At 36.3% G+C, this 22,073-nt stretch overlaps 1 protein-coding gene across 5 annotated transcripts in view; it reads left to right on the plus strand.

Moving 5' to 3' along the window:
- The window catches only part of SV2C (synaptic vesicle glycoprotein 2C), a 121,937-nt gene extending 99,928 nt beyond the window's left edge, over positions 1-22,009 (plus strand). For 4 of the 5 annotated variants that reach the window (XM_083818284.1, XM_083818281.1, XM_083818282.1 and 1 more), the window contains 3 exons: positions 1,374-1,577; positions 2,848-3,007; positions 13,100-22,009. In XM_083818284.1, the coding sequence (XP_083674410.1) occupies positions 1,374-1,577; positions 2,848-3,007; positions 13,100-13,283 (548 nt within the window). In that variant the 3' untranslated portion in view covers positions 13,284-22,009. The remainder of the gene's footprint in view (positions 1-1,373; positions 1,578-2,847; positions 3,008-13,099) is intronic. The other variant, XM_083818285.1, reaches the window with a different exon arrangement.
- The last annotated feature ends 64 nt before the right edge of the window (positions 22,010-22,073 follow it).

Genomic DNA, 22,073 nt, shown 5'->3' on the forward strand with positions numbered 1-22,073 from the left:
ATAATAAACCTTCCTTTCATTTTAATCATCCCTAAAGAGATTCAGTCTGGAGATGAGAAACTGGTTGCTTTAATTAGGTGTATTTTAATTTGGTCTAAATGGGACTATTCTGTTCTTCTTAGGTAGGCACAGGAGGTGAGTTCAAGATGCATGCTTCCTCATCTATAATCGTTCCCAATCTACCAAGTATTTTACCAAAAATAGGAATTTGTGCTTTCACATGTTTAAGCAGAAGAACTGGTTTGTTTATGTCATTGTTATTGTTTTTTTTTTGTTTGTTTGTTTATTTTCTTTCATTTTAAAACAATGTAAACTAACCTTGTGTCCAGAGAGGTGCAGCACTTTTTACTTCTTTCCTGTAACTGAAATAATCAAATTAGTTACAGAGTTAGGCTATACCTAACAAGCAATGTTCAGCTTTCTTTGTTTGAAAGAAGGGTATTCCTGAGAAAGGACTTTAAGGCTGATGGAAGGACCAGAAATAAAGGGGAAAGTATAAGGAGAGAACTGTAAAACGTTATTTGAAGTAGAATGGTCTGGACTGTTACATATAGTGATTCTTCTGCATCCTTTTTAAATAATGAATGCATGAAAATGTCACCATTGTCAAGATACAGTAGTGCCAATCTGAAACCAGATCCTAGCAAGATCTGACTGATAATTTTCAAAATGATTGACTAGATGCATAATTATAAAAAATGGAAGATATATCTGTGATTATTTGTTCTTTAATGATATATATTAAAACAGACACCGAGTTTGCAAAGCTCACAATTGGTGAAAAAGTTTAATAAAAAAAGAACTAATTGCATTTCTAAACACTGGGTCAGATACATTTCCTAGTACATTTTTTCAGACTCGAACTGAGCTGAAGACTGCTTGCAGTCTGCTCAGAAATGAAAGTAAGTTAATCTGAATTCTGTGTGAACATTTCCCTTTATAAGATGTCAAACTGAGCATGATCAACAGTTTCATCTGAAAGGCTCTCTGGTATGGAAATCACAAGTCTAACACCGAGCAAGAGTGAGGAACAATGGCAAGGCTGGCTGATAAAAACTTGCAGAAATCCAGTGCTTTTTATGCACAACAGGCCTGGTATGAGAGGTTTGAACCAAATAGGACCCAAATAGAGCTGAAATACATTAATATAATTTGCTTTATTCAATGTCTTAGTTGTTCTTTATTATAACCTTCACATATTTTTCTCTTAAGATAAAAGGCTATCAGAAGTAACAGCAATAACTAGTGCCATTTATGAAGCAGTAAAAGCTCCTAGTTGTCAGTAAGGTTGCATAAACATCAAATGTTTTTAATCAAAAGTTGCACATGGAGTCAACTTTTAGCTGAAATCGTACTTTTTCTTCTTTCCACAGATCTCGAGCAATATAAATTTGTTGACAGTGATTTTATAAATTGCACATTTTTCCATATCAGGACAGGATGCCAAATTTCTTTTGATGATGACTACAGTGCCTACTGGATTTATTTCGTTAATTTTCTGGGAACTTTGGCAGTGTTACCAGGGAACATTGTGTCTGCTCTTCTGATGGATAGAATTGGACGTTTAACAATGTTAGGTATGGACTTCACTTTAAAACAGAGAAGAAAAAAAAAAAGAAAAAAAAAAAACACAAAACCTAAAGCTCCTAAGCTCCTCTGGTAAAATAACATTTTCTTTTTCTTTCTTCCTTCCTTCCTTCCTTCCTTCCTTTCTTTCTTTCTTTCTTTCTTTCTTTTTCTTTCTTTCTTTCTCTCTCTCTCTCTCTCTCTCTTTCTCCCTCTCTTTCTCTCTTTCTCTCTCTCTCTCTCTCTTTCTTTCTCTCTTTCTCTCTTTCTCTTTCTTTCTCTCTCTCTTTCTCTTTCTCTCTCTCTTTCTTTCTCTCTTTCTCTCTCTCTCTTTCTCTCTCTCCTTCTCTCTTTCTCCCTCTCTCTCTTTCTCTCTCTCTATTTCTCTTTCTCTCTCTCTTTCTTTCTCTCTTTCTCTCTTTCTCGCTCTCTCTCTCTTCTTTTTTTTTTTTTTTTAAAGAATTTGATTCAGAGAAATGCAAAAAATTCTTTCTACGGCTATTTGGTTTATGTAGCATTCTAAGTGCTCATTAAAAAGCTGCCAATTTAGAAAGTCTAAGAACAAAGGGGTCTATAACCAGCTCTGCTATGCCAAGGTAGCAGTCATTGGATTTCCACAGTGATATTACAAAACAGTAATTTAGTCATTTGGGATGAAATGTGGAAGGGTACTGACTACTGACATATCTTTGCTCCAGCTGAAAGAAAGCAGGATGTATGCAGGTGATCCTCAGCTACTAGAGTATCTCCTAGGAATAGTTAGCAGTCATTTGCCTACTATCTATTTTGCAAAGTAACACAGCTGAAAGACACCTACTGTGGATTATCTGCAAAGACAGATATGTTTTTGTTTTACTTAAGTAGCTAAACATAGTTCATTATGTTCATTTTCTAGAAAACTATATATAAATACATTTCCTACTCCATGTTCTTATTACTACATTATATGAATGAGTTTCATGTAATTCATAAGATGTTGAGCAAGTAAGAACAGGGATACTTTTCCTTGCAGCTTCTTTTGAGAGTTTAGAAAGGGCTACAGCTTAATACTTTATGGTATCTCCATAAAGGATATAAGGGAATTAAATTTTTTCCCTGATCCCCTTCTAACATTTGTCTGCCTGAATGGTCTACTGGCAAAGAACGTCTCTTCATTCTTTAACTCAAGTATATGGGTCACTTATTTTGCTTCACTGTGTGAATAGAAATGTTAGACAAAACAACAATCATTCTTCTAAATTCAGCCTCACTTAGCACTCATTTTGTCTGTGCCTTGCATAGGTGGTTCCATGGTTCTTTCTGGCATAAGCTGTTTTTTCCTGTGGTTTGGGACCAGTGAATCCATGATGATAGGTATGCTATGCCTCTACAACGGTCTCACCATCTCAGCTTGGAACTCTCTTGATGTCATTACTGTGGAGTTGTATCCTACAGACAGAAGGTATGTGCAGATACATCTCTGTTAAATTTTCTGACTCCATCTCCATGTACCAGCAGATATGGTAATAGAAATAGTTAATGCTGTATTTTTTCCAGCAATAGTGATGTTTTAGGTGAGCTGTACTCACAGTTTGTCTTAAGAATAGCAAGGGAAAAAAAGATTTTTTATTCTCTTGGGTTTATCTTTCACGTCAAATATCACCTAATCAGGAAAATACCACAAATGTATTTTCATATGAAAAAAAAGAAGTTCTAACTGCTGCTCTTATTTAAAACACTGATAATAATCAATTTTTCTGAAAATGGTAATAGAATATTTTTGGGCTTCCCCTAGTGCAGCTAGCTATTAACGATGAATACATTTGGTCCAAAATAGAAACATTGTTGCATTTGTCTTTTGTTCAAGAAATAGTGGGGATGATAATAAAAATCACTCTCTGGAGCTCAACGGTGCCTGCTAGAAGAGACATAGGGCTTAAATCACACTGAGCTGTTATTCAGCTTGCAGCAAGTTTGTGTTCAGGGTCACTAGGGGTCTGTACATACAGACTAGTATCATACATAGACCAGTATCTACATTAAGTAAATACATAAGTGTCTCAGGCATTGCTCCTGACCCTTCCTGCAAAGATGCTCTAGACAGTTTTGATGTCCTGCAAGCACTGCTGCTAAAAGACATTTTTCCTCTAATGTTGAGATACTCTCTAATGATGACTTTATGCCTTTGAATTGACAGAAGGAAGAAGTGTAGTTCAACAGTAGTATGTCAGTGGTAAAATCATAAAAGCCACAACCTATTGAATAGACTTGGATCTTTTTTTTTTCCTTTTTTTCTTTTTTTTTCTTTCTTTTTTTTTTTAAAAAAAAAAAATAAGTAAAACTGCCCAGTTCTCTGCTCAGGTATGGAGTGTCTCTTCTCTATCACAGTGCAAATTCTTATGCCACCCCACTGAAGTTTCAAATACAGTGAAAAAAAAAAAAGGTCCAGAAGTTTATAAATGCCTGATGACTTGCTTTAAAGTCTTAGTTTTTGGACACAGATTCAACTAAATTTGGTACTGTCCATTAAGAGAGAAAGACAGTAAACTGGTTGAATATCTTTTCTTTTCATTTTATTTTTTTTTAAATAAGTGCTTCTTTACAGAGTAATCTGTTGTGGTTATATCAAAATAACCATACTAAGCTACTCATGAATTCAAAGCACTAAGGTTTAAGCAGTACAGCTTTTATTACACATCAGAAATCTTCTGGTAAGAAAGATTCCGTCAATCAAATGCTATGATATAATTCTAATAAAAGTCCTTTACAAATAGTTATTTTATTGGCATTCCTGAATGTAGTAGGCACAAACTTTTTTTTTTTTTAATGAAGAAAAAAATAATTGGAAAACCCATCGGTATTAATGAAAAAAAATCATTACTAGGAATGATTAAAAGTATGCTACTGATATCTTATGTTTTAGGGTATCCATATTTGCAGCTAAAAAAATTTTTAGTAGTTTCTGCTAACTATGAGATTGTAGAAAATTTTTGTCTGTTTTTCTTTTTTTTTAAAAAAATGTTTATGCATGCAATAATAACTGTATGGAACCAAAATACAAAAATGTACTTGCAGCTGAATTTTTGGGGTATTTTTGCAACAACTCAGATAGAGAACTTGTCATTTTATATTATCTGTGTAAACAGGCTGATCGGTCAAGTCATCCTGGTTCAGGACAAACATTGCTGGCATATACTGAAAATGAGTTTTCCAAAAGTTCTGGTTCCATCATAGCCACTTTTTGCCTTTTGGGATTGCAGTTCTGGAAGCTTGTTCCTACCTATAATTTTTAAGGTTGAGGCAAAGGTGCATCATTCTTTTATTATTCCAATAAATATTTTTTGCTTACTCACAACCAGTGAAATGACCACAAACCAGTAGCAAATAGAAGCTGGAGTCTGGGCTGAAAGAAATGTGTGTGTAAGGAGGCCGGTTCATACTAATACGCACAGGAGATCAGGCTGGGCTGCCCCTCCTTTTCCTCCCACAAAACTCCCCTTGGAAACTAGCCAATAGCCAAACTGCTGGGGCTTTGCCAGTATCTTGCAGTGTAATACAGAAAGTGTTTCATAAGTCATACCCCAGGTTATTTTTGGAAAATTGTACTGGCTTTCTGTCAGGTAGGGGTGCGGTGAGAAACTTGGAAATGCATGGTGTATGTGATACACAGGACACATTCTGGTTTCCTCTTCATTAGCTGCCCAAAGAGCAGAGGTAAGGTTGCTTCAAAACCTTAACAGATTTGGGCTTCAAATGCATTCAAAATCACTTCATTATTTATAAATTTTATAAATTTATTTAACAATATAATGCCTGTATTTGAGGTAATTCTGTAGTTTTTCCTAAATTCTTGATAAGTAGAAAGCTGATAAAGGGACTAGAAAACAAGACTTACAAGGAGTATCTCAGGGAATTCGAATTGTTTTGTCTAGAAAAAAGGAAACTGATGGGAGACCTCAGCTCTTTCTAAAACTACCTGAAAGGAAGTTGCAGTGAGGAGGGTGTTGTTGCAGCAAGGAGAACATTCATCTCTTTTTCTTGGGTGACAAGTGATAGGATGCAAGGAAATCACCTCACGTTGCATCAGGAGAGGTTTAGATTGGACATTAGGAATAATTTATTGCAAAAGGTTTCCCAGGGAAGTCATGGAGTCCCCATCCCTGGAAGTGTTTAAGAGACATGTAGACATGGTACTAAGAGACAGTTTAGTGATGGGTCTTGCTGAGTCACATTGTCTTTTCCAACCTGGATGATTGTAGGATTCTATATTTTATGCCATTGCAGGTGTTTTTTTCTTTCTTTTTTTTTTTGTTTGTTTTTTTGTTTGTTTTTCCCTGAATGTTCTTTATAAAACCTGAGCTGATTTGTGGAACTGCTAAAATAAGACATGTTGGAGACTGTATACATGTCACGTGGTTTTCAGGGAGAGGAAGTTGCATTAGAAAGTAGAAAATACATTACAAATCCTAGTTATAGGTATGTTTCAATCTTTCAGATAAAATTTAGTAATGAATAATCATTGTAAAACAGTATTTAATTTATTACTTACTTTTCAATACACAGATTTTAAAGGACACTGGTGATGAGCAGTTATAAGTAAGCTCATATCTAATAAACCAGTAATTTAATCCAGTTCCATAATACAAAAAAGAATACTAGTATTATCTCATCTTTTGTCCTTATCTTTTATCTCGTATTTTGTCTATCTTCTTAATGGCCTGTGTGATTCTGGAATGCTCAACAGTCAGCAGGTTCTCAGAAGTCTTTGGTCAGCTGTGGCCCTCTTGAGAGCCAAACCAAATTATTTCATATATTTGAAAGCTCTCCTCTAAAGGAGAATTATTAATAATCTTGTGAACATTTCTGAGTGTTTGTAGAGTGATTTTCTACTCTCATAAACTTTCTGTATTTTCAGAGCTGTTCTCTGGAGGGAGGTGATGCAGGAATTAAGGCACTGAGGAAAACGATAATGTTGTCAAAAATGATGTTAGGTGCTTTATTTGTCTCATGTGGGACCTGGAATCCCAATCACTGAGAATTTCAGAAGAGGGAACGGGCTCAAAATATAACTTCCACTGCTCAGCACTTCAACAACACAAACCTGAAGGTGCTAAGCTGAGCAGACATAAAATGTGAATTACATACTTAATGACTATTCAGTTAGCTTAAATGACTTGCTAGCATCATATAGAAATTCTGTGATGGGAATGGGGTTTGTATCTGTTCTCCTGACAGCATTCAACTACCTTAATCATGAGATTCTGCTTTTTCATCTTGCAGTCCCAATCCCATTTGTGTACCTTCCAAATTCTGCAACATGAGGGAAACCAAGTTTCCTTCACTGCATCATGCTTTATCCCTCAAGCTGTCTTTGTTCTGTGCATTGGCAGAGTAATGTGGAAAAAAAATATATTGTATGATGACGTAATTACAGATTGTGTTGTAATTTTTGTGCCAAAGGGACTTGAAATAACATTGCATAATTTTCTAGCTATGCCTGTAATACAAATATGAATAGAAGAGAGTTAAAATTCTCTGAAAAAGTAACTCTTAGGATATTTTTATGACATTTAAATGGAATTTTTACATTTATGTAAGTATTAAGTGTCTTCTTGTGAGCTAACTTGGGAAGAACCAACTTTACAAGCCAAGACTCTTCTCAAGGAATGGTTACAACAAATAAGACAAAAACAGAAAGTGGAATCCTTGTATCTCCCACAGAGTAAATCAAGGTCAGATTACATGAGATAACCAACAATTCTTCAGTTTTGCTAAGGCTGCCAGGCATCAGGGTTTGAATCATGGCCAGGAATATTTAGAATTCAAGGTGTGCTATAAAATGATTTCATCCTGTTTTGCCTTTTTTAATATCTCTGAAAGTTCATAAAGGTTTGGTCATAATTAAGAATTAAGTCACCTATCTTCAGTTTATTATATTTATCTTCTCAATCTCTTCTTGAGTCCCCAGAGTAATAAACCCTACTCACAGGTTATCTTAAGTCCAACTTTTTATTGTTGTGGCTGTCAGAAGAGAAGTATTCTAGTCGTTTGAGTCATAACAGCAGTCATCAACTTATAGTAGACTTCCTGGCAGCTATTTTCTACTGCCATCCTGTGGATGCAGTTCAACTGCACTTTGCTGAAATTGCATGCTGGTGTTTTAAAGGCATGAAATGCCGCACCTATGCAGTTTCTTAAGCAAGTCTAAGGCAGGAAGGCACATTCTCTGATTTTACTTGCACACTAAATGGTGTAATTGGCAAGACTATGACCTGTGTACTTATTTTTGAAAATGTCAGGAGATTAGAAAATTATCCATAGCACATTCAGAAACTTACTGTTTTCATAGGATTTGCAAGTTATCAAACCCCACAAAAATCTTACTCAGAGTCTTTTGTAAAGTGCTGCCAGTTTAGCACTAGCTCTAGCAAGAGGGATATCAAATGGCCGTGTTACACATTCAGTAGAACTCTGCTGCATGAAAATGAAGTTATGAGGTGCTCCATAAACTATAGAAAAGTGGACCCGAACTATTTTATTTAAGAATACAAGCACCTGGTCTAAGAAGGAGCACATTTGGCAACTAGGAAACAAGCACATTTAATCTAAAGGCTTGGATAATCCCTTTATTTTTAACCATTTGGATTCTTGCCATTTGTTATGTGAGACTTGGGTGAAAGGAAGCTCGGTGTTTTTCTTTGTCAAAGGTTTCCCAGCACCAGTAGTAAAATACTGGGAAAATTCTTTTTCTTTAACACTCAGCTTTCTATGAGACCCGACACTTTTACAGGACTTCAACATTTTTTCCTATTAATACTAAATTCTATAACTTTTTCTATTTTTTTTTTGTTTTGTCTTTAAGGCAAGCCCACAGTGATTCACAAGGACTGTCTTACTGATTTGCCCAAAGGGTTTATTGACATTCTCTAAAGGAACAAGGGGTTCTTTCTACTGACTTTCTTGCCAATTATGAAGATTGTTGACAGTCAGAAAGATATTCTTATGCCAGTGTTTTACCCAGTAACTGACAAACAGTGTAGATCAGTGTATTTAGTAATGGCCTTGCACTTCTGTGTTTTTTCACTTAACTCATTTGTGATCCTGAGATGGCACATTATAAATCCTTGATCATTTGCAGACTTCCTGTACACTAGCACTTTCCCAAAAACTGTAGCAAAGGTTGTATTAGTGCTGTAAGAGAAGACTCTACTCTCATGTTTGTGTATTGCAACGTATACATTGCATGGCTATTTTTACTCTCCTGGATTCAGTAGAATGAATTACAAGGGCTTTTATAAACCTACTACCATGAATTTGCCATCCCCATAGCTCAAAACTTTTGTCAATTATTTCATTCTTAGTATTATTGCACAACAAATTACATTCAAACACAGTGCTAAAATTGAAAGATATAAAGGCAGAAGGCTGGAGAGTGATAATGCTTTTCAGGTACGGGTCTTAATGACTGTGTAAGTAAACATTTTACCTAAGTTTCTAAAAATCTTCCTGTTCTCGCAGTGGTAAATGACCAGGCAAAATGATGTGCATATTTTAGGCAAAAGGACATGCCTGAAAACTATTTATAGATCAAACAACTGAACTTCTGCTGGCTTTTTCAGTTTGTACCATCAGAACAGCCAAGGGCATAAAAATGGGCTTATTTTATCTTACTCTTCCTTTTTTATAATTTGATAATGTTAATGAGATTGGACTAATTAATACCCCTTACAATTGGAAAATTTGAATAAATCCATTTCACAAAGCAGAACTGGATTTTCAGTGCCAACAAATAACCTTAATTTTGCTCAGATATAACAGACATTATACTACAAAATTAGGTTAATTCCTAATATGGGAATCTTGGATGTATAACTGATAATTATATTGATTGTAATGGCAACCCTGAATAGGCTACCTGTAGAGCCCAACACATGAAAATTAATGGTCCAAATTACTCAGAAAATTATATTCAGACCCTTGTTATAACTAGTTAATATAAGCCAATATCGTCTGTGAAAGAACTTACCTTTCTAATGTAGCATAAAACACCAAGGAGCGTAAATAAAGCATCCCTGTATATTTAGTAGTATTGCCTTTCCAAAGACTTCCTGCCTATATTTAACCAAACTTGTATTAGCTAAATCTATGTTCTCTTTAGGGAACTCTGGTATCTCTCTGAATATACTGAGGATTTTGATGACTAATTGTCTGTTTTCTCTATGTGAACACCGTTATTTTCCTGTTACTGTTATTTGGGAACGAGTTTGGTTTTACACCAATATTGGCAGCCTAAGAAATTGTATTTTCGTCTGCAGACACTGATTACAACCAGTCACCACTACAACTTTAGAAATACTTTCTGTGTATAAACAAGGCTGAAACTGGAACAGTTCTGAGTCTTTTCCTTTCTTTCTTCCCCTGACTTTTGCAAATTAGCTACAGTCTGTTATTTATCCTATCAGATAAACTCTGTTTTCTAATCTGACTGTGATGTCTTTAACCATTTCCTACCTGTTTGTGGTAAAGCTTTTTTACCATAGTCTTTCTTTTACCTGTTCCTCCTTCCTACCTCCATTCTTTCTCACCCAAGAAGATGCATCGTTCTGGAGCTCCTTCCCTGTCAGGACCTTTTTCACATTCTGGTCAGTTTTTTACAGGTATGCTTCTGATGCTCAGGTTAGTCTGCCTGGTAGTACAAATCTGTCTGTGGTAGACACTTGACCACAGACTTTGAAAAATTACTCCAGTAGGGTGGCTCTTTCGTACTTCCTTCAGTACATCTCCCAGTCCTCCTTTGGTTGGATTTCTCCAAAAGTCTTCCTAAAAGTTAATCAGTCCTCTTCTGAGGAAACATTTTCAAGGAATTGCTGCAAATGTTTCCCTGACAGGAAGGCTCTCAAGCAACTCTTCCAAAGGTTCCTCCTCTGGTGCTCTCAGCAGTGCACTCTCAGACAGACCTCACTGGTCTGCACTGTCAGGCAGCAGAGCATGTCATTTTGAAGATACTCACCTCCATGTGCAAGTTTAGCTTTTTAGGCCCTGAGTATTACGTAAGTAATGCAGGTTTAATCAAACATAGAAAAAAATAGCCATTTGACCTTTCAAGAGACATATTAGAGACCCTTTTGCTATTTTTTTTCCCAGCTCATTTCCTGGGTAGTTTCTGCTCTGCTATCCAAATGACCTGCCCCTCCTTCCCTAGGTATTATTGATGTTTCTTTACATGCAGTATCTGCATGGGTACAACGTATTGCACAAAGAGGAATTATGTTTACTCAAAAAATAAACATTAGCTTATACCATTACTTCAAATGATTCTGAAGTTGACCCTGTTGATTAACTAGATTTCAGCTTCTAAGAACAAACTAGAGCCAGAAATATATGGAAATATACCAGCAGGATACAGACCCACCTTCATTATTCTTTCGGTGCAGCATACTCAAATATAACAGGACTGGTACAATTCTGAAGTACAGCATACCACATAAATTCAGGACATGGCTAGTGCTACTAACCCCAATATCCTGGTGAGCTATTCTACACAGGATATTGTACCTTTCCCATGAGATATGACTTAGAGGTAGGACACCAAAGGGACTGACTGATCAATTCTTTTAAGATGCAGTGACTGGATTTGCAGAAGAAAACATAAACTAGTGACACTGTGGGCTGTGGCTACATCCATTGTTTGCCTGAGGTAGAGGAAGTCTTCTCCCTTGTTAGGTTTTCTTTTTCAAAATTAAAATATTTCTGTGAAAAACCTTGAGAAACCTCTCAGTTGTAACCTTGCTGTCATTTGGAATCAAGTCTGCTTACTTCAGGTTGATTCTCTGGGATGCTTTTAAGGATCCTAGGCTGGATCGAAAGAGGAGTGGCCAGCAGGTCAAGGGGGGGGTTGTCCCCCTCTGTTCTGTCTTTGTGAGGCCCCACTTGGAGTGGTGTATCCAGGGGCCCCCAGCACAAGGAGGATGTGGGTCTATTAGAACAGGTCCAGAGGAGGGCTATGAAGTTGATCAGAGGGCTGGAGCACCTCTCGTATGAAGAAAGGCTGAGAGGGCTGGGACCTGAAGAGAAGGCTCCAGGGTGACCTTATTGCAGCTTTGTATACTTAAATAGGGCTTATGAAAAAGATGGAGAGCAACTTTTTGCTCAGTCAGACAATGACAGGACAAGGTGGAATGGCTTTAAACTAAGGGAATGGAGATTTAGATTAGAGGTTAGGAGGAAATTCTTCAGTCGGAGGGTGGTGAGGCACTGAAAGAGGTTACCCAGAGAAGCTGTGGATGCCCCATCCCTGGAAATGTTCAAAACCAGGTTGGACGAGGCCCAGGGCTACCTGATCACCTGGGTGGCATCCCTCCAAGTGACAGGGAAGTTGGAACTAGGTGATCTTTAAGGTCCCTTTGAACCTAAACCATTCTATAATTCTATGAGCTACAGTAGCAGAAGTTCGTCATAGTTACTTCTGAGGAGTACTGACTGTATATGAGTATAGGACCTTCCGTTCCTTTACATAGAATTTCAGTACAGTAACTAAGTAACCTCTTAGTCACTCAGTCCATTAGTTTTTCTGTCAATTCTTTCTGTTTAGACTGGAGGACTTTTTCCTTCTAATGGCAATAATTAATAATTAAATTCTTATTTTCTGAAAAAAGTTTCAATCATTGTGATTCTTATTATTTTGTCCCAGTGAGCACAGTGTGAGCTTGAAACAGTTATTCTCCCTTTCGCTTCCTAGAGATTTGGGAAATGTTAAAGACTCTGCTATTTTGCAGATGATTTTGTTAGGACGCTTTTGTTACGACAATTATTTTTCATGCAACTATGAATCATACTGTCATGTCAAAACACATTTAATAAAAAGGGTAGCAGTTTGCATAGTACATCTGTGTGCTGGCTACCAAAAATTATACCTTTAAAATAATACCTCTACAAAGCATAAGCCCCTCTGAGTTGCCCGTATTATGTTTTCTGTTGGCAATCCCTTTTGTCTGAAATTTCTTAGATATCTCTTCTGCACCAAGCAGGGTTGTGTTTTTTTTTTTTTTAAAGCCTCATTCTCTTTGCCCCAACAGACAGCCATTTGTCACGATTAAAAGTCTTATAAGCCTTTTGAGAAAGTATTGAACATGCATACCATCTGTATGAAAACAATTTTTATTCAGTACCCAATGATGCTCATCCTTTTATTTTGGTGACCTCCTTCTGAAATCACTATGTAGCTCTTGAAAGATTTCTCACCTCCTCTCTACTGATCCACCATTTTAAATGTTACTGAATTTCCATTTGCAGGTCCTTTGTTGTGTGAAAGTACAAACTTGCCTGTTCACTTATTCATTTCACATTTTTGTCCCCAAGGGAGCAGAATGAATTTGTCTCAATAAAATGCTGTCACAGTAGAGATTTGATTTCACATTATAAAGATCAGGTACAGAATCCTTGTAATAAATTCTCTTTAAGATAGAGGGCTATACTGATTTATTCCCACTGAGGATTTGTTTCAAAGATTTTTACTCTTACATTCATTTTAACCTTGTTCTGTTTTTTCTTCTAGGGCAACAGGCTTTGGCTTTTTGAATGCACTATGCAAAGCAGCAGCTGTACTTGGAAACTTAATATTTGGTTCCCTTGTTGGCATCACCAAAGCAATCCCTATTCTCCTTGCTTCTACTGTTCTAGTATGTGGAGGTCTGGTAGGACTTCGGCTTCCTGACACAAGAACACAGGTGTTGATGTAATTGGAAAAAGCCATTTACTGTTTATTTCTTTCTTTGTAAAATGTGAGCTCTACTGTTTGATGGTGCAAAGGCTTCAGATTCTCGATGCTTATCAGAGTGCTCTGATGGCAGAAATCAAACACGGAAAAAGAGTGGCAGAGATTTAGAAACTACTGTATGAAAGTTTTAGATTTCACTTTCATTTGCTTGCATACTTTGCTATTTAAAACCACTTCACTTAACTTCAGACTGCAAAGCTACCTCTTAAAACACTTCCAGTGACATGTCCAGGAAGACAAAAAACATACTGATAATTAGATATTTAAAATGCAAGTGGTCATGTTATTTAAAAAAAAAAATATATACATATATGCTCAATTTGGTCATGGCATTATGAGCTTTTGTAACAGTGCAGACATGCAAGTCAATTCCTTAGCAGTATTGGTGCAAGAAATATTATTCTTCTATTTATCAATGCATGCAGCATTAATCAGAAAACTGTATAGACTGCATCAGTACTCTTTGTTGCTGGTCCTCAAAAAAAAAAAAAAAAAGCTTTCTTCTCATTTGTGGCATCTGGAATCTTTGCCATTTTAAAACAGTGAATGTGTCTTGTTCCAGGTGTGAATCAATGCAAACCAGTATTTATGTTATTGTAAGTGTGAATAAGGGAAGAATCAAGCCAGTGAACTCTATGAAAAGTAAAATGCTGTCAGAAAAGCTTGTTTGGTACACTTTTGTTTGATATTTACAATTCTAATATATATTTCTCTGTCACAGAATGCCACCTATTGAATTTAGTCAGGTCATAACTTCAACATATAGTGTAATTAAAATCTCTCAAAACAATTTTTTAAACAATATCAAAACAAAGAAAAGCAATAATTAAAACCTGAATTATTTTCATAGTTTATACATTCCTTCATACAACCACTTACTCAGCTGATTTTTAATATCATAGAGATATCGCACCATTTAACACTTTCAAACAGCTCTTGGAAAAGCCATTAAGAAACCATGCCAAGGCTGTAGGCAGTGGTCATATCTTTATGAGACCAAGTGTAAGGATGGAGAGTAAATGGTAGTAAATATGTTCCTTCTAAGCCATATGCTATGAATTGTTATGGGTTGCAATAAAGACATCCCCACCGGTCCTACTGCCCTGTAAAAATGTTATCAGATCTCTTTAAAGTGTTAGCATTAAAAGTTAAATGTAGATAATGTAGATACATCTGTAAAATTATCAGACAAAAGGAACAGATCTGCTGATGACAGAAACTGGCTTTGCTTTCAGTGAAGCTAAGATAGTTTGTATCAGCTGATGAACTATCTAAGGTTTCAAGTTTTAAAGAAAAAAAATGGTATAAAATCTAAGGGAAAATTTGTGAGTACTTTTCTTAATTATGTCTGAGAACTTTTATGAAGTGGCTGAATCATTACCAAAGAAATTAGGCTTTCAGGTAAGGTCAATGTATATAGTAAGATAGATTTTTTCACTTTTTTTTTTTTTCTTATATATAAGAACTACTTACTTTTGGGTAGTAATATCTATCTCTGCATTTTGTCAGTTGTCATTTTAGTTGTATTGAAAGAGTCAGTGAAAGACAGTCTATACAAGACAATTTATTACATTTAAGGTTCACTATTTATTTACTAAATTTGGAAGTTACATTTTTTGATTTTAAACAAATGCCTGTGCTATACATTGTAGCACAAAAAATTAGCCCAGGGCGTGGTTTCTGGTATTAACAAATGAGAAAACAGGCTTAATTAAAAAAGCATGAATATTGAAAATTACTAGTCATTTTTTGATGTTGATAAATAAAATATGGTATAGCAAAAAAAAAAAAAAAGTTCAGGAAGTATGTTTATTTTAAAACATGGACAGTCAAAATGTCTGACATAAAATATTGTATCTCCAAACATGATTTAAAAGATGTATTTTAAATTTCTAAATGATGTTTAAAAAGGGGGAGGAAGAATTATTTTTCACCAGGTTCCAGATTAAGAATAAAACACGGGCCTTAGTTTTGCACCTGTGGCTTTTGTCTACTAGTTTGCGTCTTATTATTTCAAGGCTGTTTTCCCTGGTAAGAATCATGTTTGACTTTGGCCCCACTTCTCTGTGCCATCCATTAGTTGCACATGTCCACCTCCTTGTGTTTACTTTACATCTTATTTTGAAATCTGAAGCCTCTGTACATGTCCTGAATGAACATCAACAGCAATGGTAATATTGCGTTGTCTTGCTGTGTGCACTGTCCACTTCAAGTAGTATAGTCTGTCCAACTCTGTTTATAATATTGAAGAACGTCCAGATCCAATGCATTGTGCCACCTGATCAGTGTGGAGGAAATGGTCCACAGAACAATAAGACTCAACTCTTGAGGGTTCTGGTTCAAGGTTAATGCACTAAAATCTCATTACTTGTAAAATTATGCTGTTTACAATGCTGGTTCTTATCCTAAGTTCTGGCCACATCGTAAGTATATGATTAAGTCTGGATATAGTGAAGTGAGCAGCCTGAAAACCTGCATGTACTTGGAATATAGCAACAGCGGAGATTAGTAAAGACAAAGTGCCCAGCAATGTGGACCTTGCATGGTCCAGGATTAGAGGGAATGTTCTAAGGTAGGAAAATGGACTAAAGAGAATACTGGTTAGGAAAGAGAAAAAGTAAACAGAAGAGAACAAAAAGAAAAAAATCCACAAATATTTCCACCATATTAAAACTAAAACTAGAATCTCAATAGTTCGTTAGCCAGTTGGCTCAACACATTTGAACTGATGTGTGAGCCAGCATGAAAGCTGTTTGAACAATCAAGTGGTTTGGGCTTGAATGCGATAAAGATTTACCCCATAAAGACAAAAGGAGTGAATGCAATTTCAAGTTATAAATACTTGGTAAGATACTCGTATTCCACAGTCTGAAACAGAAAAATGTGATCCCTGGAGATCTGGATGCAAATGTTATGTAGGTTATAAGCAGAAGTGAGCTGTCTGGTCTTAAGGGAATGCATCTTTTTTGCAGCTTCTGAACTGACCTCAGGTAATATACATTGGACAGTAGGAATTTTACTTCCTTTCTATTTCTGTTCATTTATATCTCACACAAAAAGTCACTTAGTGGCCTATATATATCTCTGATACACCTATAATTAAGAGGTCATTTGCACATACCTTCAAAAGAGAATACTATATACTGTCTTACATGGCAACATAACTGTGTTATATACATACAGAGTACTGAACTTGATAGTGTTTGTGTATCAGAGCTAACAACCACACATAATCGACTGACTGACCTCTAACGGGAAAATTATTTCAGTCTAAACTGAAGTTGGACACAGGGTCCAATGCCCTTCTCCTGTAAATCTGAAATACTCATGCCAGTGACAGCAATGACAAAAAGTACAATATACCCTAATGACAAAGAAACTGGATAGCATTTATAATGGTACTTACTATGATGGTCAGCTGTTTTAAAACATGAAAACTGACAGCAAAACAGACCACATGTTTTGATTTCTGCCAAAATTTATTTTTATTAGTTTTACTTGTGACAGGTTGTTTGATAGAAAATCTTCACTTACCAGACTCTTTTTTTTTCTTTTTTTTTCTTGAAAGCATGTTATTCGTTGTGTTTGCACCCTTTAACAAAGTTGTCTATAGTCATGTTAGTACATTGTCAGTTAGAAGCATGCACTACAACATTTGGTATGCATTGCATTGATTACTGAGTACAGACTCCTAAAAAGGTAACCAGGAGTTTCATGGTTTCTGGAGTGCTCAAAGGAATTGCTAATGGATGATATATGGGGAAGCCTTCTTCCTTTGTATTTGATTTTAGCTGGTGCCCTTCTGAAGGCATACACCACAACACTAGCCACAGATGAAAAAGCTTTAGACTTCCTTCCTGATGGATCCTCTAGTAATCCTCTCAGACAAGTGGGGCAGCCATGACTGCTAAGTCAACCTTTGCTACCTTTCTTCTCATGCCATTCCATTCCTTTTATCTTAAATTGCATTTATTACCCAAAGGCCAACTACAAAGAGTTAAAATTCACTGCTCATGCTCTCTCTTCTAGCTTCATAGTAACATTCAGCAATAAGATTTGACACACACCATTAGGATTTGGTTATGTCTTTTTAAACAAAGGTGGAAAACAAACTCCTTCAGACAATTACACTTTTTCTTTTTTTCTTTTTTTTAATGGAGACTCCACATTTCCCTACATATCCAGAAGGCTGAACTAATAGGAGGAATCTCCTCTCAGAATGGTCCTTATTGGCTCCTTCAGCTGTTTCAGTTCAGTGAGTGGAAATATGGAGGAATCTTCTTGTTTGTGAACTTAGCTGAGGTCCATTTGAAGGAAATATTATTCTCTGCCCTTTTCTTTTTCTACAACGTAGCCTTAACTTCACATAACTCCCTGGGCCTATTCTTGGAACATTACTGCTAATTCCAATTCTTAGCAATATAGTATAGTCCTCAGCCCCCCAAACAAACAGCCTATGTGTGCTGGATTTACACTCTCTTCCTTACTGTGAGTTTTAAAATGACCTTCATAAGTCAGGAAGCGATGTTTACATCCAGTCACACCTCTTTACCTAAAAAAGATGATATCATGCTAATATAGCTACAAGCCATGTTTCCGGTTTAGTAACCTGGAAATGCAATTGAAATTTCAATCAGAAGGTTAAAAATGAATCCTTGCACTCAGGGGGTTAAAGATACAAGAAGCGAAAACAGAAATGCTCCACTTCCTTGAGAGTCTTGAAAGAAAACACATGTTCAGTAACCATATTCCAGAAGAAAGTAAGTCTGAAAGACTGTTTTTCCTCTGCATTCCCTGCACTCTTGTTCATTAAACTCACTATAAAACATTAAGTATTTGCCTGAATTAGTACTTTCCAACGCTATTAGTTTTAGAAACAGAGTATGAAAAGACAGACTTCTGTATGTAGTTTGGCAAGACACACATCAAGCAGTGATGTGGAATTAGCAAAGACATATTAGTGAATCTGGAACTTAGCTCAGGACCTGAATTAAACAGAAAACACCAATTTATAATGCTACCCACAGATCTCCTTTACCTTCACTTACCTTCATTGAGTCAGACCATAGGATGAAATCAGCCTCACTTGCTTTCTTCTACTCTTATTCTAGTATTCTTATATCTTACTCACATGAACAATTTTTTTTTTTTTTATCAATTATTACCTGCCTTCTTTGTTTCCACGGTGAATACCCCATTTCTTCATGCAAAGGAAAGATGCTTCAATATTTAATCATACTCTAAAGCTGTAAGATTATCACATAGACCGTTGTGCACATTCAGGGCCTTTCTTTGAACTTCATGTGCGTTCAGGACCTTTCTTTGATGCAGCAACTTAGCATGTCAGAAACAAGAAAAGGACAAACTGGACCCGAACAATATTTTTTTCTTATATGTTGTTAGGTTGAATCATCTCCAAAGATGTTGGCCTGTAATAGATAGCCATGCTTCCTAGGCCATGGAATACATCCTCTCCAAATAAAAATGAAGAAAACAGTAATTATTGGCAATCTACTCCCACAACACACACAAGAACCATGAGTAGAACGAAAGTACTTCCCAGAATGGGAAAAAATACAGGTGTAATTGCTGTCTGGGTTTGCAGTGTTAATGACCCTCTTTGCCTGACAAAGACCTAAACCATACTGCTTGCTCCTTACCTATACACAGTCAAAAAAAAAAAAAAAAAAAAAAAAAAAAGAAACTGGCTACTTACCAATGAAGGTATTTGCCTTACACAAAATAATATTGTCCCTTCCACCAAGAATATTCATGAATATACATTTTAATGCCACATTACTAAGAGGAACTGTAGAGATCTCACTCATATGCTGGACCTCAACACCTTCATCTGAGCTATAGCTAGACACATCAGTCTGCAAGAGAGAGAGAAAAATTGCTGGCAGTCTGGGTTTCATCTCTCTTGCCACAGTCCATGTTTTTGCTCACTGTCTTACTGTCCAATTCTGGACATCTACCACCTGCCACTCAGTTTTTACCAACAGTCCTGTCCAAGTAAGTTGAAGCTACCTGCTGCTAATGGACAGCACTCATAACTCATTGCAAGCGTAAGAATCCAGTATCTTACATGTTGTCTGAGTTTCATGTTGTCTATAGCTAGAGTTGTCACCTAGCATTTATCTCTGATAATACTGCATGTATTCTAACCTATAAAACTTGTCCTATAGCCTCTGAATATCTGCCTTGTAAATATATGCCTGTCCCCCACTGTCTATGTGACAAAAGTCATTTATGCATCTTCTGTAGGCCTGCTTTACATGTTTAAAAGGTGATCCTTCAAAACAAGAGGGTGGGGAAAATAATGAAAGGGAATCAAATTATTAATAGTAAGATTTCAAGGAGTAGTGTTCAGTTATTTTTTGGGGGGGAGAAGCTGTTTTCTTTAAGTCCTACCCTGCAGCTCTGTAATACTGTAAACAAGAAGTATTACATCATTGGAGGTGAATACATATATGGACACACAAGTTTGTGTGCATATACATGCACACACACACACACACACACACACACACAAAGACAGGTTGTTGTAAGATTTATAAACCATATTCTCATCTCATTCTTGATCTAAGTGTTACTTTCTGCATTATGTATTATTCTTTGAACACAAATAACATTCTGTTCATTTCCTTGTGCAAAACACTTTACTTACTCATGCATAAAAGTCTTGAGATGCCAAAATTCATCTTAGCTGTCAATTAGCTTTCTACCATTGGAAAAGAACAGGTGAAATGGTCTGAAAAATAAAGTTTGACTTAGCTGTAGCCTTCCCGCAGACACACTTTTCGAAAGAGCATGACAGTACACTTTGCTGTGAGGGTGACGGAGCACTGGAACAGGTTGCCCACAGAAGCTGTAGAGTTTCCTTCTCTGGAGATACTCAGAACTTGCCTGGACATGATCCTGGTCACCCTGCTTGGCAGGGGGGTTGGACTAAATGACCTCCAGAGGTCCCTTCCAACCTCGGCCATTCTGTGATTCTGTGACAGAGATGAACTCTTTTTGTCCCAGTCACTAGGAGAAACAGCACTCTCAGATATTTTAAATCCTGAAAAGCTATGTGTTTTGTCTCATTCAAATAGAAATCCTTTAAAAAGTTCCAAGTGGATCTCAACATGTTAGCTTCTGCGTAACGTATGAGAAGATGTCTGTGCCTTCCTGTAGCGTATGCTTTCCATTGTTTCTGCATACATGGCTGCCGTTGTTCTAGTAATGTGGCTATTGAATTGTTTACTGCTGCTCTTATCAGCAATCTTTGACCAGCCTGAAACAGAGCCATGGCCAGGGTGACTTTTAGTTAATGATTAACATCCCCAAGGATCTACTACAGTAGTTAGTGCATTATAAATTAATTCCAGTTATAATTCAAGTTAATCCGGGGTGAAAACAGCAGCACATGCACACGCATGTGCACACAGAGCAGTGAGGGTAGAGAGAGTTCTTCCAAAAGCTCTGGCATCCACTACATCACTCCTTCCTTGTTTTAATGACACTCACTCGTCGCCATACGCTTCCTCTGGCAGGTATGTGCATACATCCTACAGAACTAAGAAATCATTAGAAGAAAAGGCATATTGATTTCAGAGGAGCTAACAGTGTATAGTTCTATAGGAAAGCTAACTGCTTTATAGTAAGATAAATAAACAAATAGTAGGATAAAACAAAACAAAGCAACAAAAAAAAAAAAAAGAAAAAAACACCATGCAGCAAGCAATTGGTGGTGGTGATGATGGTGGTGGTGGGTTTGATTGGTTGTTTTTTTAGTGTGTTCTCTGAGTTAATAAACTAAACACCAGCCTATATCAAACCTTCGGAAAGGGTATGTGTGAAAGGTGGCAACAGTCATCTAATAAGACTTTTATAAAGTACTGGGTCTTTCCAAAAGCAAAACCTGTATTTAATAAGTGATACTGCAGCATGTGGCTTCTAATAGGCATAATGAATAGACTGTTTCAAGCAGAAAGTTGCTGTCCAGATTTAACATAGCAGTAGGTGATAGTACATCTATTTGGAAATTTGTGATTAAAATTAAAACTAATAGTTTATGAAGAAAAAGAGAAAATCAAAATTTGGAGAGAGATCTTACCAAAAAAAAAAAATAGGCAAAACAAAACAAAAAAGCCAGCCTCCCTTCATCTTTTGTGTCCAAACCTTACAGGTCTTTCCAGTTTCTTTGTGCCATAGATCCCTTCTAATACACCTACTGATTCATTAGTGCTTCACTAGTTATAATCAAAGTTTTTACTGACAGTTGAAACAAAAATGAGAACTGGTACAAAATTAGAGCTGCAGCAAAGCCAGCTCATTTATAAAGAGAAAAATAAATGCACCAAGCTGCTAGTGACTGCGTTTATTGTCTTCCTTGTGTTTTATGATATTACAAACTGTTACATGAATCTAGTGATGTGTGTGTAAGCTGATCCATGTTTAAATCAATATTGTAACTTGCAAGATGGGGATATTAGCTTTCTTAGCTTTTTTCATCAAAAAGTGAATGTATTAAAAACATGATTGTGTATACTGGCATGTGGAAATTTATGTTGTGAGAGAAATGTGTTCATTTATCTCATTTTTTCAACATGAATAAAGCTATTCGTGTTTAAAAACCCTGGCTTTTCCATATGAGTGTAAGATTTCCCAACCAATAAAAGGATTTTTAACAGCATCCAATGCTACAAGCCTAATGAGTCAATTGACAGCTTATTTTAGCTATTTTCTATAGAATTGTATATTA

This window comes from Anser anser (genome assembly GCF_964211835.1).
Source record: "Anser anser genome assembly, chromosome: Z".
NCBI classification, from domain to species: Eukaryota; Metazoa; Chordata; class Aves; order Anseriformes; family Anatidae; genus Anser; species Anser anser.